Here is a 17658-nt window from a genome sequence, read left to right as displayed (position 1 = left end):
GCGTAAGTGTGTATGTTCTCACACGAACCCATTATTGAATGTGGGCGTAAGTGTGTATGTTCTCACACGAACCCATTATTGAATGTGGGCGTAAGTGTGTATGTTCGCACACGAACCCATTATTGAATGGGGGCGTAAGTGTGTATGTTCGCACACGAACCCATTATTGAATGGGGGCGTAAGTGTGTATGTTCGCACACGAACCCATTATTGAATGGGGGCGTAAGTGTGTATGTTCTCACACGAACCCATTATTGAATGGGGGCGTAAGTGTGTATGTTCTCACACGAACCCATTATTGAATGGGGGCGTAAGTGTGTATGTTCGCACACGAACCCATTATTGAATGGGGGCGTAAGTGTGTATGTTCGCACACGAACCCATTATTGAATGTGGGCGTAAGTGTGTATGTTCGCACACGAACCCATTATTGAATGTGGGCGTAAGTGTGTATGTTCTCACACGAACCCATTATTGAATGTGGGCGTAAGTGTGTATGTTCGCACACGAACCCATTATTGAATGTGGGCGTAAGTGTGTATGTTCGCACACGAACCCATTATTGAATGTGGGCGTAAGTGTGTATGTTCGCACACGAACCCATTATTGAATGTGGGCGTAAGTGTGTATGTTCGCACACGAACCCATTATTGAATGTGGGCGTAAGTGTGTATGTTCGCACACGGACCCATTAGGGATACTGGAAGTCTTCTGTGCGACCAGCCTTAACCTTGGGGCATCACCTGATCCTCTGTCATGTAACAGCCGTCCTGTGTGTTGTCAATGTTAACAGCCAGGGGGAGGTTAAGGGGTGTGTTTGACGTCTGAGTCTGAGTCTTAGGCCCTTTTCCCGCTACGAGAGATGCGGCGTGGCAAAAGAGATTTCTACTTTTCAGTTCACATTTACATCCTTGCTTTGCCTTTCGTTGTGGCTGGCAAAGCGTCATTCTTGGGTCGCAGTTCAAATTGACCCTAAATATCACAGTAGCCACTAGCCAGTAAGCACAATTTATTTAACAATCTGAGAAACTTTTCTTCTGAAATATAATACACTATTGAATAATACAACCAAACCAGATTACACTCTTGAATAATGCAACAATTGACAAGCGCGGTTTATTTTCTCATCCGTACGTATTCAATTAGTTGAAAATACACAACTAACTCCTGTTGGCTAGCTATCTAACAAACAACATTCTTCATGATCAAGTAACGTCAGCATATCAATAATGAACGTTTACCCCTCCCGTACTAACAAAAGTACATTCACGTTATCATACAGCGTCATTCATATTATAATATAGGCTACACAGCTAGGCAACGTCATCTAGCAAACTAGTTAGCTAGCTTGACAAGATAATTTCTGCATCCTCCTCACATCAACGTGCTGTCTGTTAGCCGAATGCTGACGTTTAGCTGAACCATAGCTAGACGGGAGCTCTTAGGCTTACACTAGCGTATTAGCGCTACCTTAGAACAAAACAGATAAAAGCCAATTGCGTCTGACAACGTTGAACATTTCATAATGTAACCGGCTGTTTCTACAATTTCAGGTAAAAAAATAGAGGGTATTTTTGCAAAAAGTCTTAAGCAGGAAATCTTTTTTTTTTTTATTATTATTTTTAGCGCTGCCTCTACCTCTTACTCATATGAAATAGATCTACACTTAACCATATAGTCCTGGTTTTACTGTACTGGTAATAGTCACTTAAATGCACTACGTCCGATAGGGCTGTGAGTTGCCTGGGACCTCACAGTATGATATCACGATACTTAGGTGTCGATACGATATGTATTGCGATTCTATATGTATTGCAATTCAATACTGTGATTTTTATTGAGATTCCATGGTCCAAACATATTGCTCACCATATGTCTGCTGCAGAAGGACAAGAGAGCCATGAGAAAACAAGTTTTGAGAAGTCATGGAAATAAAAGTGCTTTAAAAAAAAAAAAAAAAAAATGACTCCCTATTTATAAAGAAGATGGAGAACAAGCTATGAAGCCAACCAGCGCAAAAATAATATTAAGATATTGTAAAAACGATATGTTGTATATTCAAAAATAATATCATGATATGTAGCTATCGATTTCCCCCCCCCCCCCCCCATCACTGACGACCGAGGCGAGTCATGTTCCTATTCAGTCCGAAAGTCGAGTACTGCGTCTGAATCCACTGTAGCCTTACTAAGCTACACCACAGACTTTTAGCGGTAGCGATGCAGTTGGCTGCTATTAGCTTTCCCTCTTTCTGAGTCTGAGAATTCCCCCTGTTCTCTAAAGTGGCTGTCTACCCCAGGGGAAAGGCCCAGCGCTAGGTTGCACCACAGCTGTAGATTAAAGTGGTAGTAAATTGAAGTCGATGCAAAGGTCTCAGTGAAATTATGATGAATGCTTTATTTGCATAGCTGATTGGGGTTAAAAGTACCACTGGCTCTGCATGACGGCCTCGGGTCACGCTTTAGAAATGAGCTGTAACAGTAAGTCTGTTTTTAAACCTGAGGGCTCATCTCTTCCAGTCAGGGGGGGGGGGGGGGGGTCAGATGTTGCATGGCCTTGTGCTGATGTGTAAATCTTACTACCTCCTAATGTTATCTATGTAAAGATTTGTGTAAGCCAGTGTCATGGCAGAGACAACAAGGCGTCTAATATAGCGACCTTCAACGTATCTCCCTCCCCTCGCAACAACTCCTCAAACTTCCACTGCCCTTCACCCTACTTCAGATCACAGGCAACCAAGTGGAGGAGGGGAAGATTGTAGGTCGCCCCTCATTCCCCGCCCATGCACCCTTCTCGTGTGTGTGTGTGTGTGTGTGTGTGTGTGTGTGTGTGTGTGTGTGTGTGTGTGTGTGTGTGTGTGTGTGTGTGCACAATACAAATGCGCACGTGTCTCTGTGTGTGTATCACTCCCTGCCAATGCTTCTCCTCCAGGCTAGCGTTCTGTCTGTATGACGGAGTAGACCACAGCAGTGACAGTAGAGGTTATCAGGGATAGAGTGCAAAACAACGTCACAGGAAATCAATGGAGACCATCACAGCCGTGCCAGGAGAGGCAGCACAGAGACCCTGATCCTGACGAGACCCGTCACTGCCAGGTTCAGTAGGGAAGCGCAGCAGACCTGGAGGACACACTAAGACAGGGTTGAAAAATGAGGGCTGCAGTGTGTGTGCAAGCTTTTCCAAGCCGTCACTTTATCTCAAACACTGCAGCCCTCCAGGACCAGAGTCAGGCTAAGTTGGCCAAGTATCACACAACTGTCCCGGGGAAAACCATAGATAGGCCTTTTATCATGTTCATGTGGAACAGGGGTTTGGTTAGGGTCAGAGCTGTGGTCAGGTTGCAGGGGAAGCCAGTGGGGTGAGATCAGGTAGACGGAGGGACGGTTCATCCTGGAAGAGCTCGAGACCGACTCACCACGGGAACCCTTCAACGACCAGAGTGTAATCGAGCTGAACTTTCTGCATCGTTACACATTCGCAACCCACTGAAGCGACAGTAAGGTCCTAGTCATCTCCACCACTCACTAATCATCTATTCATTCATTATCAGGTCAAAGTTTTCAGTCATTACAACAATTTTGTCTCCTAATAAGGATTAAGGACGCTAACATTTTGGCAAACTGAACAGACATTAAGGGTCTCGTGTCATTTCCTCCCGTCACTCTCGATCAGTTTGCAAAGTACTGTTTGGCTACATATATTTCCGCACTTTATTCTCGTCTTCATGTATATTTTACCCCGGCCCTGGAGGTTGTGTATGAAGACCACACAGCCCAGTCTCTGTTGTAGTCTATCTATACCAGGGCTGGTATTAGTAAAGCATCTCAGAGTAGGAATACTGATCTCGGATCAGGTCCCCCTGTCTACATAATCTGAATGCTGATTGGCTGACAGCCGTGGTATGACAACACATGTATTTGCACTGCTCTAATTACGTTGGTAACCAGTTTATAATAGCAGTAAGGCACGTCGGGGGTTTGTGGAATATGGCCAATATACAATTCAATTCAATTTTATTTTATATAGCCCTTCGTACATCAGCTAATATCTCGAAGTGCTGTACAGACACCCAGCCTAAAACCCCAAACAGCTAGTAATGCAGGTGTAGAAGCACGGCTAAGCTCTGTATCCAGGCACTCCGTGTTGCGGAGTGCCTTAGCCGCGGTATATTGGCCATATACCACACCCCCCCGGGCCTTATTGCTTAATTATGTCGCCATTCTATGCGTAGGCTACCTCTTTATCTCAAATGCATTATTATCCTGCGTGGCGGTCTGTTCCACAAGTGACTTTTTCCTTGACCTCGGTCACTTGGCTCTGTCACGATACGTAACCGCTCTCTCCGTCTGGAGCATGTGCACGATAATTCCGTTGGTAGCTGTAGCTCTCTCGTTGCTCTCTCTGTGATTATGGCGAGCGACTAGTGTGATTACCAGCTCCAGTGTGTGTTTTGCGTTGTGTGGGCCAGGGGTACACAGGCACTCCGAGCGGGAGGCGGTGGGGGGGGAGCATCTTCAGAGGCCTCACTAATTGCTATGGGAGTAATTAAAAGGCATTACATTCCTGCTTTACGTCTTCTGTAGTTTGGGCCAGAGCTGTGTCTGCCTGGGGGTGGCTCAAAGCCCTTCATGTTCCTGTGGCTCCTGTTTCCTATGGCACTAGAGACTGCCATTTTCTGCCTACCCCTACTTAACTCTGTTTAGTTATTTTCATTGTTTGGGGATAAAACTCATCCCTTTCACCTATGTGGGCCATCCTCTGTGCCTTGGGTTGCGATGGGTCTGTCTGGAGGAGTTTTCTTGCAGCTCTTGTTTTGGGCCGTGGCGAGCCCATCTCTTTCAGTTTGGCAAAGGTTCCGTGAACTGTGAAGGCTAGCGGCGACATCGAGTAACGTAACGTTTCACATTTGAGTTGAATTAGAAACGTATCAGTGCACCGCATAACAAGATGTGTTTGCCAAACACGTCCTGTTTCGTTGCGTGGCTGCGGTAGTCTGTGTCTGTCCGCCCTCCTCCCAGTAGTAGTTGTGGCCCAGTTCTGCTCTGTCTGTCGGCCTTGGCACAGTGTTGTGGACACCCAGAGACATGACAGAACTTCCACTCTCTCCTTACCTGCGTTCAGCTAAATAAAGGGCCCTTTCTCCGGCTGTTGCAGCCGGGACCGATCTGGGATTGGGACTGATAGCGTATCAAAGCCAACGCGCCTGGATGAGGGAAGATTTTGTGCAGGATCAGAGCAGAACCCTTCGGAAGGGGCCTTTTTGAATCGCCTGTCTTTCTCCAAAACAAAGACATGATGCATTTGTGTGGTGAACTGGTGCTCAACTGACTGGGGGGGTTTTGTTCACTGCAAATGAGTTTTGTACATGGTATGTGTGCATGTGTGTAATGCTGTCACATGCCAAAAGTGAATCACAGAGGATTGTGCAGAACTTACACACGATTCATTCACTCTCTGCCTTGTGAGATGTGACACTCAATATTATTCAAATTCGGCCGAGTAGAATGATGAATAGAAGCTTGTGTGGGAAATGATTACGATCCGCACAAAACATATCTTCCCCTCGGTACCAGTAGCTAACATCCGTTAAACAATGTCAGACTGAGAAATTGCCTGGATCATAAGCTTACTGGAGACAGATGTTGGGATGGAATGAGAACAAGGATTGGCGGATCATGAGCCTGAATGGAGAGTGATAGAAACACGGGGATGAAGCCAAAGAAACCGATAGGGATGGAGCGACGAAGGAGAGGAAGGAGTGTGAGCGGAGAAGAGACTGAATAAAATGGCGATAGATGAGCCTAGGTATAAGGGACACAGAAAGAGAGAGAGTATAACATTAGAGAGTTTTGAGCAGAGAAGACCCTGAATAAAGCAGAGGTGGATTAGGAGTCTAGGGAGGCTTTTTATAGCGACGGGGCGGTGGTGAAGCCTGATTCTTTGTGACTGCCATATTAAGGCGAGTCATTTTGGTTCAGTGAACACGTTCCTGCTCTCTTGCTCCTCGCGGTCTCTCGACTCTGTCACTTTCTCCCCCTTTCGGTTTCCCTCCCCCCTAGCGTTCTACTGTTCTGTCGCTTTACATTCTCTCCCCCCCTTCTCGGTATTCTATTCACCCTTCCCCTCCTTAGCTGAGTATGAAGTAGCTTAGTTGTGTGCATCCTCCTTTGTTTCTTTCTGAAAACCCCATGGCAAGGGAGGGTGAGAATGGACAGAAGGATGGGTGGAGTAGGGTCGGGCGATATTACGATAGTATCTGATATCGAAGATGATCGACAGCCATCGTCGATGGGGGCGACATTGTGATGTGACAGGCTATGTATAGCCCATTTCAACTTGACTGGCACCACGCAGTAAGGGGCTGACTGGGTAGCCCACAGCAAGGCTGTGCCATGTGGCCCATTCCTTTGTTATAGCCTGCACAACCTATTTCAATAAATATGCTAAAAACAATTTATAGAATGCAAGAGAATAATGTAGACAGAGATTTTCATCAAAGCAGCGCAAAATGTCCAGTCAGAAAATGTTTGTTTTTTCAAAACATTTCGGCTGATCTGGGCAATATAGCTGACGCCCATTTCATTCTCTTTTTTTTTTGTGTGGACACTACGGTGTCTTAATTATTTTAAAAGCCATATTTTGTATTTTCTCTCCATTTCATATGAATATGACCAGTTTTTTTTCCGGCCACGCTACTTCGTGATCAAACTATGAATTTATCTAACGGAGTTCTCAGAACATTTTAAGTTATTGAATAACCTAACCTAACCACTGCATGGCCACTGCACCATCCTCGATCGCATGGCGCCACAGGGGATGTTGCGAACAGCCCGGTACATCACTAGGGCCGAGCTCCCTGCCATCCAGGCCCTCTATATCAGGCGGTGTGAAAGGAAGGCCCGGAAAATTGTTAGACTCCAGCCACCCAAGCCATAGACTGTTCTCTCTGCTTCCGCACGGCAAGCGGTACCGGAGCATCAAGTCTGACAGAAACAGGCTCCTGAACAGCTTCTATCTCTAAGCCATAAGACTGCTAAATAGCTAACAAAATGGCTACACAGACTATCTGCATTCTTCTATTTTATTATCTCTATTCACACACTCACTCTATGCACACTCTACACACACACACACACACATGCATTCATACTGACTCTACACACACTATGCTTCTCACGATACCAACAAACGATATGATACCAGGCCAAGTATCACGATGCTTAGTATCGAAATACCACGGTGGGAAAAAATCAGTGGCTTAGCATCCCCGTCCCCCCAACGCTTGTTCACGTTTTTTTTTTTTTTTTAAACGTTCTCCAAAAAACTGTCTCTGACATTCACACTTCTACTCAATACAACCCGTTGAATTTAACGTCACACTGTTCAGTGTACAATAGAACTCTGCATAGAATGGCTGATTTGCTCATATTTGCAAAGGCCTAACTGTGATTTGGCTGGATGAATGGGAGGAAGGAATATACATCAGTGGAGGCTGCTGAAGGGAGGACGGCTCAATAATAATGGCTGGAACGGCATCAAAACACACAGAAACCATGTGTTTGATACCATTCCACTCATCCGCAGCAGCCATTATCACGAGCCCATCCTCCCAAATGAAGATGCCACCAACCTCCTGTGATACACATGCATAATGATCTGCATGTCATTGTGTCAGTAAGGGGAAAACACTGCATGAAGCCTTTACTCTTCAGTACACACACATACAACTTTCTCTCTCTCACACACACACACACACACACGCACATGCACACTGCTCCCAACTTTTAAAACGTTAGGCACCACACAGAATTTAAGGAGCACCAGAAATAAAGAGATTTTTATCTAGTTTAGGCTTAGATTAGGCCTAATATGAATCCTACCTTTTTGAAGCACATCTCATGAATAGCAGACCCTTTTCCTTTCTTCCTGTGCCAATCAAATGTGCCTAAACCTACTGTCAAGTACCAGGTTGACAGCTAGCTAGGTAGCATAACTGAACGTTTTTTTGTTATCAGGCCAATAATTAGCGACCTGGGATTTTTCTCTTTTTTTTTTTAAACGGCCCACAACATGGTTTGTGAAATTATATAAAATGCATGCGAATCTCGATAGGACAAAAAAAAGGCATCTCCGGTAATATGGGCCTTTTCTTTCTTTTTTACCGTTTAGGCTAGAGACGAGCCCTTTTCTTTGCTGTAAAGCTGCAAGCATGCCGGTCACGATTCTTCCCATTTTCCCTCTGACACTCAGAGGCTGCATGATAGTGAGCTTGCAAAGTCGACTCAGACGGGTCCGTGCTCTTGGTTATAACAGGTGATGAAATGATACAATGTATCAACATTGCTTGCTTTGCACACTGCTCCAATGAAAAAAAATGTAGAATTCTAACAGAAGACTCATCGGGGTCTGCATCCCCACTCGCCGTCACGGCTAAATTATATATTTTTTAAAACTGAAGGTGGAATAGACGTGAAGTGCAGACGGAAAGGAGCAGGTGAGTGAGGGCTGATAAGGGATGTAGCAGGATGATTACAGCTGCCACACGTGATATAGACGTGAAAGTGAAGTGGATATCATTGGACCTGCCCATACAGTTGCTTCAATTCAACTGAATTTATAAACAAAACTGACTTTTATAAACATAAACAGGTTCTTTAGATCGGTAGGGCATAAAAAGTCGGTAGTATCATATGAAACGGTACTACGGTATTCTAAAATGTTGGTATCATGACGTTTTGGTACCGTGATATTACCGGTATATCGAGCAACACACACATAATCATCAAACTGAGCAGCAGCATATACTGTATCATATATCCTGATGCCTAGTCACCTTACCCCTATACATATCTATCCCTACCACTCCAGTATCCCTGCACATTGGAAATATGGTATTGGCACTGACCCTGTATATAGCTTCCTTATTTTCTTGTGTTCTTCTTATTTCTATTTCCTGTGTGTTTTGTTCTATTTTACTTTTTTTTATCGTTGTTTTATACACTGCTCAAAGAAATAAAGGGAACACTAAAATAACACATCCTAGATCTGAATGAATGAAATATTCTTATTAAATACTTTTTTCTTTACATAGTTGAATGTGCTGACAACAAAATCACACAAAAATGATCAATGGAAATCAAGTTTATCAACTCATGGAGGTCTGGATTTGGAGTCACACTCAAAATTAAAGTGGAAAACCACACTACAGGCTGATCCAACTTTGATGTAATGTCCTTTAAAACAAGTCAAAATGAGGCTCAGTAGTGTGTGTGGCCTCCACGTGCCTGTATGACCTCCCTACAACGCCTGGGCATGCTCCTGATGAGGTGGCGGATGGTCTCCTGAGGGATCTCCTCCCAGACCTGGACTAAAGCATCCGCCAACTCCTGGACAGTCTGTGGTGCAACGTGGCGTTGGTGGATGGAGCGAGACATGATGTCCCAGATGTGCTCAATTGGATTCAGGTCTGGGGAACGGGCGGGCCAGTCCATAGCATCAATGCCTTCCTCTTGCAGGAACTGCTGACACACTCCAGCCACATGAGGTCTAGCATTGTCTTGCATTAGGAGGAACCCAGGGCCAACCGCACCAGCATATGGTCTCACAAGGGGTCTGAGGATCTCATCTCGGTACCTAATGGCAGTCAGGCTACCTCTGGCGAGCACATGGAGGGTTGTGTGGCCCCCCAAAGAAATGCCACCCCACACCATGACTGACCCACCGCCAAACCGGTCATGCTGGAGGATGTTGCAGGCAGCAGAACGTTCTCCACGGCGTCTCCAGACTCGGTCACGTCTGTCACATGTGCTCAGTGTGAACCTGCTTTCATCTGTGAAGAGCACAGGGCGCCAGTGGCGAATTTGCCAATCTTGGTGTTCTCTGGCAAATGCCAAACGTCCTGCACGGTGTTGGGCTGTAAGCACAACCCCCACCTGTGGACGTCGGGCCCTCATACCACCCTCATGGAGTCTGTTTCTGACCGTTTGAGCAGACACATGCACATTTGTGGCCTGCTGGAGGTCATTTTGCAGGGCTCTGGCAGTGTCCTCCTGCTCCTCCTTGCACAAAGGCGGAGGTAGCGGTCTTGCTACTGGGTTGTTGCCCTCCTACGCCCTCCTCCACGTCTACTGATGTACTGGCCTGTCTCCTGGTAGCGCCTCCATGCTCTGGACACTACGCTGACAGACACAGCAAACCTTCTTGCCACAGCTCGCATTGATGTGCCATCCTGGATGAGCTGCACTACCTGAGCCACTTGTGTGGGTTGTAGACTCCGTCTCATGCTACCACTAGAGTGAAAGCACCGCCAGCATTCAAAAGTGACCAAAACATCAGCCAGGAAGCATAGGAACTGAGAAGTGGTCTTTGGTCACCACCTGCAGAACCACTCCTTTATTGGGGGTGTCTTGCTAATTGCCTATAATTTCCACCTGTTGTCTATTCCATTTGCACAACAGCATGTGAAATTTATTGTCAATCAGTGTTGCTTCCTAAGTGGACAGTTTGATTTCACAGAAGTGTGATTGACTTGGAGTTACATTGTGTTGTTTAAGTGTTCCCTTTATTTTTTTGAGCAGTGTACATTGTTTTATAGTACTACTGATATTGATTACTGCATTGTTGGAAAAGAGCAACAAAGGCATTTCACTTCACGTGACAGTAACTTAACTCGGAACTAAAAACATGATAGGCCTAAGGTAATAATGAGACGGGTGGAACAAACAATGGCAAGATAGAAAAATCGAATGAGTAGTTCGAACAAACCTTACAGTTGAGCGTCGCTTAATCTAAATTAAGTGATGCATGCATCCCTCTTTGCCGTTGCAAACCAAACGGCCGAAAGCAAAATCCTACTAATTAAAATAGCTTATCAAAAGCATTAAGACGAGTTAAAGTTATGAAGAGTATTTCCCAAATAGAGGCCATTCTAATAGTGTTTGTCCTAAAGTTGCAGCTTTCAAATGGTAACAATTGTGAAAATCAGATTTTATCACAGATTTATTTTGAATGACAAATATTATAGTCAACAAGAAGTGAAATTTAGCGCTCATTTTTTCAAAAGTTTGAACGAGAACTCAAAAGAAAACTTACAGCTTATGAAAGAAACTGTGTAGAGTAGGCCTATCCTATTTCCATAGTTTATTATTAGCTATGTAAAGTGCATTTGGAAACTATTCAGAGCCCTTCACTTTTTTCACGTTTTGTTACGTTACCGCCTTATTCTAAAATTGATGACAGTTGTATTTTTTTTATCCATCTACACACAATACCCCATAATGACAAAGCAAAAACAGGTTTAGAAATGTTTGCAAATGTATTACAAATAAAAAAACAGATGCCTTATTTACGTAAGGGTGGCAGGTGGTTAGAGCGTTGGACTAGTAACCGAAAGGTTGCAAGATCGAATCCCCGAGCTGACAAGGTCAAAATATGTAATTCTGCCCCTGAACAAGGCAGTTAACCCACTGTTCCCAGGCCGTCATTGAAAATAAGAATTTGTTCTTACCTTAACTAGGCAAGTCAGTTAAAATAAATCAAAAATAAGTAATAAGACCCTTTGCTATGAGACTCAAAATTGAGCTCGGGTGCATCCTGTTTCCATTGATCATTCTTGAGATGTTTCTGCAACTTGATTGGACATGATTTGGAAAGGCACACAGACAGACCAATACTGGTTCATAACATGTGACAGACCAATACCTCACCAGGCTTCTTTCTTTCTATGCTGAGACCTTGAAACCAAGATCTTTCGTTCGTTCTCAAAACAATGTCTGGGCATACTGACAAATTGCAGCTACTGATAGTGAGGATTTGTACAATCAGCCACTTGCATGAACACAGAAATTGGTTAGTAGAACAGCACATGAATAGAAGACAGAAATTAGTTACAAGAAAAGCGCAAACATTAAAATTCCCATTACAAACGAAAAACAATTTAATCAATTTTAGAAGACGCCTGTAACGTAACAAAATGTGGAAAAAGTCAAGGGGTCTGAATACTTTCCGAAGGCCCTGTATAGAACCTAGCCTAGGCATAATAATAAAGGAAGATTAGGCAAAGATGCAAATCATTGATTCATTATCCAGTTCTGGGGACAGCAGAGTTGCAGGCTCTGAAGCCGTGCCCGTCATGATTTACAACCCATCACACGACGCTCAGCCAGGGAGGCACACACAGACACTCACCTCTTTCGTGCCACGGCTTCAACAGAGAGGAATAGGCTACTGAAAAAGATTTGGCTCCAAAATATATTTTGTCATGATTCCTCTCGTCCCTCTCGCAGCATGCGGGCTCGTGTTAGCTGTCCTTTTTTAGCTTTAAATCTTTTTCATTATTATATATTTTTGGTCAAAAGTGTTTCCCAATAGGGGATGATGTTTTATGGGTACTTAATCACGATAGGACAAAGGTTGACTTCACCCAACCTCAAAGTCATGCTCATGTCTGGCCTGGTGCTTAAACTTATACCCACTGCACACACACCTCACATACCTACTCTCACACACGAATGCATATGACCTCTCACTGCCTGACACCAGCTGTAATGCACTTGTGTACACACACATACCTCTCACGGGCTGATGCCAGGTACATAGCATAGATGCTCTCATATTTATCATCACCCTGAGCAGATAGGAGAAAAATGAGGAACCATACATACTGCTGTAAGTTAAATTAGCTGAAAGATGACACTGCAGCAGTAACCCAACGTGTGTGTGTGTGCACATTCTGCCTCCATGTGACTATCCAGTCGCTTTATATTTTTTCTTTATGAAGTGCGGTTTAGCTGGGATTTGTCCGAGCATTTTCAGCATGGCTTTATGATGCAGGAGTTTGATTTGGTGTAATGAAAATGTAGTGCGTGCCCGTGTGTGTGTTGCTGCTGAAATATGACACTAGTATGATAATAATAACCCTGCTTGTCAGGCATTCTGAAGATTAGTCTCAACAGGAGAAATCCTCTGTCAAATCCCCTCACCTCACTACTCTCTCTCTCTCCTCTCTCTCATATCCTCCTCTCTACCTTAATCACTCTCTCACACTCTGCTGCAGATGAGTTGCTGTAGTCAGTTTTCGTGGTGTCATTTCATTGGGTTTGGAGGGGTGAATCTGGGTCAGTGTAGGTTAGTGTTTAGGTGTGCATGTTAAGAAACAGCGTATTACTGTATGCATGTTTTTGTTGTTGTGGTCATCAGCATATCAATGTGTGTTTTGTCTCCTCCCCAGATCTGCCCAGAGCCTGAGAGAAGAGAGACAGCCTACTGTGTGACTGGGCATATGACAAGCAGTGTCTCACCCTCCCAGTGAAAGCGATGTGTGTGGGAGGTGGAGGCCACAGCATCAGCAGAGTGTGTGTGGGGCTCCTCTCCCACTCCCCTACCCCCCACCCTGGCCCGGGATGCCAGCCCACTACCCCCCTGCCTTCTGTCCTGCCCTGAGCTCTCCTGGGGCGCCATGAACACCTACAGAGATAGAGGGGTCACCTGCACCTCCTCAGACCTGCTAGAGAGGGGTGGAGGGGGAGGGCCTGGGTCCCTCCTCACACAACATGCCGCCTTCCACCTCACCCTCAACGGCCATCCTGGCCCCTCTGACCCAGCCACCCAATCCCGTGTCTCCGTTCCCAAGATGGGCGTCCGCGCCCGTATTGCTGAGTGGCCGCCGCGCCATGCGCAATCGAGGGAGTCGCTCCTGGAGAACGGGCAAGGCGGTAATCACCATGGAGACGACCCCTCCACGACGATATCCTCCGCATCTTTCCCCATCTCCGAGGTCGGGCTGGTGCGGGGAGGAGTGGCTCGTTTACCGAGGCGACGCACGAAGGACGTGGAGTTCCGTGGTGGGTACGGGGGTGGAACAGAGTCTCCCGCAGGCCTGCGTGCCTTCCCCCCGTTACGGCAGCGCTCCAACAGCGAGGTGACTCTGAGCGAGCAGGATGAGAACGAGGTGGAAGGTCGTGGAGGTGCTAATCTGTTCCGGGAGTACGGCAGCACCTCCTCCATCGACGTGCAGGGCATCCCCGAGCAGAGCTTCTTTGACATGCTCAGCCAATTTCACCAGGAGAGGCCCGACCAGCGCAGCACTGCCCCCGTACACCTGGGGGAGCTACTGTACACCAACTCCCCTCCCTCGGCACCCCTCCCCACGGGCCACTCCCCCACCCCCACACCCCGGGGGGAGGATGGAGGGATGGGACGGTCGGAGAACAGGGTGAGGAAGAAGAGTGGGGGGACAGACTCGTCTCTGGGGACATCCTCTCTGTTCCGGAAGCTCCGCAGCTCCAGCAGAGGGGAGCTGGACAGAGGGGAGGCGGGGGAGGACGGGGGAGGCCGTAACTCTACAGATACCCCCTACAAACCCTGGGTGTGCCCCAAAAGCTTTGTCCACTACGACGCCCAGAGCATCCTGTTTGACCTCCATGAGGCTGCTGCTCAGCGCGCGTATGTATCCCAGCGGAGGAACACTGCCACTGGGGCATCGGCGGCCTCCGTCTCCCTGGCTGTTTCACGGTCCTCAACTCTGAGTGGGTTGGACGCCACGTACTCTAGCGTTGAGGACCTGACGCTAGGCCTCGACCCCAGCGCGCCCACCCCCTCCCTGGGCGTGGACCCTCTGGACGGCCCCCCCGGAGGCCCCACCTCCAGTTTGCTCCTCCTCAGCTGCCCCCACTTCCGCAACGAGACGGGGGGACACGGGGAGCGCAACGTCAGCTTCCTGAGCTCCTCGGCCGAGCGGGGAGGGGAGGGGGGCGCGGGTGACATGGCGAGGGGCAGCCTTCGGCGTAGCAACGCCAGTGTGTCGGTGGTGGAGGTGCCCATAGAGCAGCAAGTCACCAGAATGGACAGGCTGAAACTCTATAGCATCGAGCACGTGGACCTGGGGGCGCGCTACTACCGAGACTACTTCCACGGGAAAGGTAACAACTGATCTGATGTTACCACTCAGTCCAGCCGCCCTATCCTGCCTAACTTGTACTACTATTAGTATTCACTCTCCCTATCATGTTCTGCTGTCAATAAAAGTCTAGCCGTGTCACTAGTGTTTCCACTGGCAGTACTCTCTCCTCCACCATCCAGCTGTCCCTGTACGGGCAGCCAACCTGGCAGCGGTCCCAGAGGATAACATGTACCTGCCTCTGTCTGTTGGCAAACTGACTTCATAGCTCTGAGAAGAATTAGCTTACTCCCTCACACACACGTTGACCTCTCTGCCTCTGCACATGAATCCTGACACTGGTTGTCTCTTCCTATTAAAATGCCCCTGATCATAGAGAACAGCTGTGTGTGTGTGTGTGTGTGTGTGTGTGTGTGTGTGTGTGTGTGTGTGTGTGTGTGTGTGTGTGTGTGTGTGTGTGTGTGTGTGTGTGTGTGTGTGTGTGTGTGTGTGTGTGTGTGTGTGTGTGTGTGTGTGTGTGTGTGTGTGTGTGTGTGTGTGTGTGTGTGTGTGTGTGTGCTCCCAGCATCGCCTCTCTAGACCCTGGAAAAATAGATGGCTGCCCCCCTAGGACAGAATCATCTGCTAAGAGCCTAATTAGAGACAGAACGCTGTGTGGAACATGAGACGACTCCGATGCTGTAACTGTAATACCCTGCATGCATGTCAAAAAGCTGACATTTATACTGCAGGACAAAGCGGGAATGCTAAACATGGCTGAGCCCCTTGAATTATGCAGGGACGAAACAAGTCAAACTAGATTCTTCCATGGGTTTCTTCCTCCTCCACGCACAAATGGGAGAAGTCGCTCGCAGTTTGAGGAGTAAGCTGTTAATGAATCATATGGATATGTTTATGGCTTTTTACTTTAGGAATGTGTCTTATCAGCGATTTCCACTTATTCATCAAACTGTAGATACGCAGATAGGGCTACTCATTCTTCAGTCTGTTATTTTATTACAGTTATAATAAAATGTAATAAAATATCATGTGGGACGATCTGTTTATGAAACCAACATTTCTGGCTACGAGGCCTATATCACGCAAAGCAATAAGGTTAGTACGTCAAAGCAAGCGATCTGTATTGTTGTGAGTTGAAGAACAAATATAATTGAATTTAGTCATTTGTATATTATTATTGTATTATATACTCTACCTATCTGAAGGTCACTCAAGCATGTGACATCTGAAAAAGTGGAATCTGTTTCCGTGCAAGCCATGCCACCACACCACAGGCTCAGCTGTACAGTCTTTGTTTGTCATTTGTAGCTCTAATCAATGTCCTCAGGTTCCTTGATGATCGGATTTAATTCAATGTGTAATTGAAAATGGATTGAAACCACATACAAGCACTGTTCTCACACTCCACCCTTCAATCTCTTCTCTTTCCCTCCTCCGCTCTGAGCCTGTTCTCTCTCTCCATCTCCTTTCACTCAACCCCCCTACTTTCCCTCCTCCATTTTTCCATGTCCAAAGGCTGTTATTGCAATGATCAATACACGGTGTTCAACAGTACAAAAATCATGGCCAGACATGTTGTGAACACACTCTCTCCCCGTGTGTCACTGCAGAGCACTCTAACTACTTTGGGACGGACGAGAAGCTGGGTCCGGTGGCTGTGAGTATCCGCAGGGAGAAACTGGACGACACTAAAGACCTGAAGGACCAGTACCAGTACCGCATCATCGCCAGAACCAGTGAGGTACTAACACCCACCTCCCACTGCCTGCCTACACACAGCTAGATGGAACACCGAGTAGGCTGAATACTGACGCTGCCAAATGTGTGTGTCGTTTGAGTAGGCAGAGTGCGCTTGTGACACAGTGTGTGGGTGTGCGTTTTTTGGACGCTGTTATTTATGCCTGGACCGGACCTCAACGAGTCCCCACGGCTCATCCTGGCTCCACCCACACTACCCTCTCCCTTCACATCTTCCCCTCGCACTCTTACCTCCCCTCCTCTCTCCAATCCCTCCATTCTCTGCCAGTGGAAATTTCCACCTGAGCAGGCCCTGCTCAGAACAGCTAAGCCAAACGCTGCCCCGGGCCCGGCCCCTGTCCACTGGTAGGCCTCCCTCCACTAATACTCCAGCTAGTGATAGGTCAAACCTCTTCATTCGAAGCAAAGATGTAGCCGGACAACTCACGCTAAATTCTTTCCGTTGCTCTGTGGATCGCTTCATGCTTTAGTCTGAGACTGCCGTCGTTGAAGTCATTTGTGGTGAAGAGGTGCGTTGTACAAAACAAAGTCATCAGCGATTCGATCGTCTCTAACTGATCAGAGTATCAAAGCCAACGACACATTTTCAAACCGCCGCTTTACCCACGTGCGTTCTGGCTCTGGCCCTACCCATCGGTTTCTGGACCAATCGCATTCGGTAAAGGGTTGGGGAGGTCCTCAGATCCAGACTCATTGCGGAGAAGAAACTAACGTCCGTAAGCTTTGGCGTAGTGTTTGGCCGGAGCAAGGAGTCTGGGTAGTCAGGCAAGCAAAGATGTGCTATGATTGGATCACCACCCCTCCAGGCCTGGGACAGGGCATTATCTATGATTGGCCAATCACCCGTCTAGCATTACCAAAGTCCTCTTTAGTAGATTATAAACACCAAGTGTGGACAGTTTCTCCTTGGACAGGGTTTTGAATAACGGGTGCCCCAGGGTGCGGGGATCTCCCATTAACAAACTAGGGCACCACCAGAAGCACTGAAATATTCATGTGAAAAA

At 46.9% G+C, this 17658-nt stretch overlaps 1 protein-coding gene across 5 annotated transcripts in view; it reads left to right on the top strand.

The window, feature by feature from the left end:
- The window catches only part of LOC139549236 (signal-induced proliferation-associated 1-like protein 3), a 97885-nt gene that overhangs the window by 42185 nt on the left and 38042 nt on the right, over positions 1-17658 (top strand). For all 5 annotated transcript variants that reach the window (XM_071359479.1, XM_071359478.1, XM_071359477.1 and 2 more), the window contains 2 exons: positions 13229-14918; positions 16507-16637. In XM_071359479.1, coding sequence (XP_071215580.1) covers positions 13457-14918; positions 16507-16637 — 1593 coding nt within the window. In that variant the 5' untranslated portion in view covers positions 13229-13456. The remainder of the gene's footprint in view (positions 1-13228; positions 14919-16506; positions 16638-17658) is intronic.

Source organism: Salvelinus alpinus, chromosome 22 (assembly GCF_045679555.1).
Source record: "Salvelinus alpinus chromosome 22, SLU_Salpinus.1, whole genome shotgun sequence".
Lineage (NCBI taxonomy): Eukaryota > Metazoa > Chordata > Actinopteri > Salmoniformes > Salmonidae > Salvelinus > Salvelinus alpinus.
Note: the sequence above shows the minus strand (reverse complement) of the source record. Positions and strands in the feature narration are given on the sequence as shown.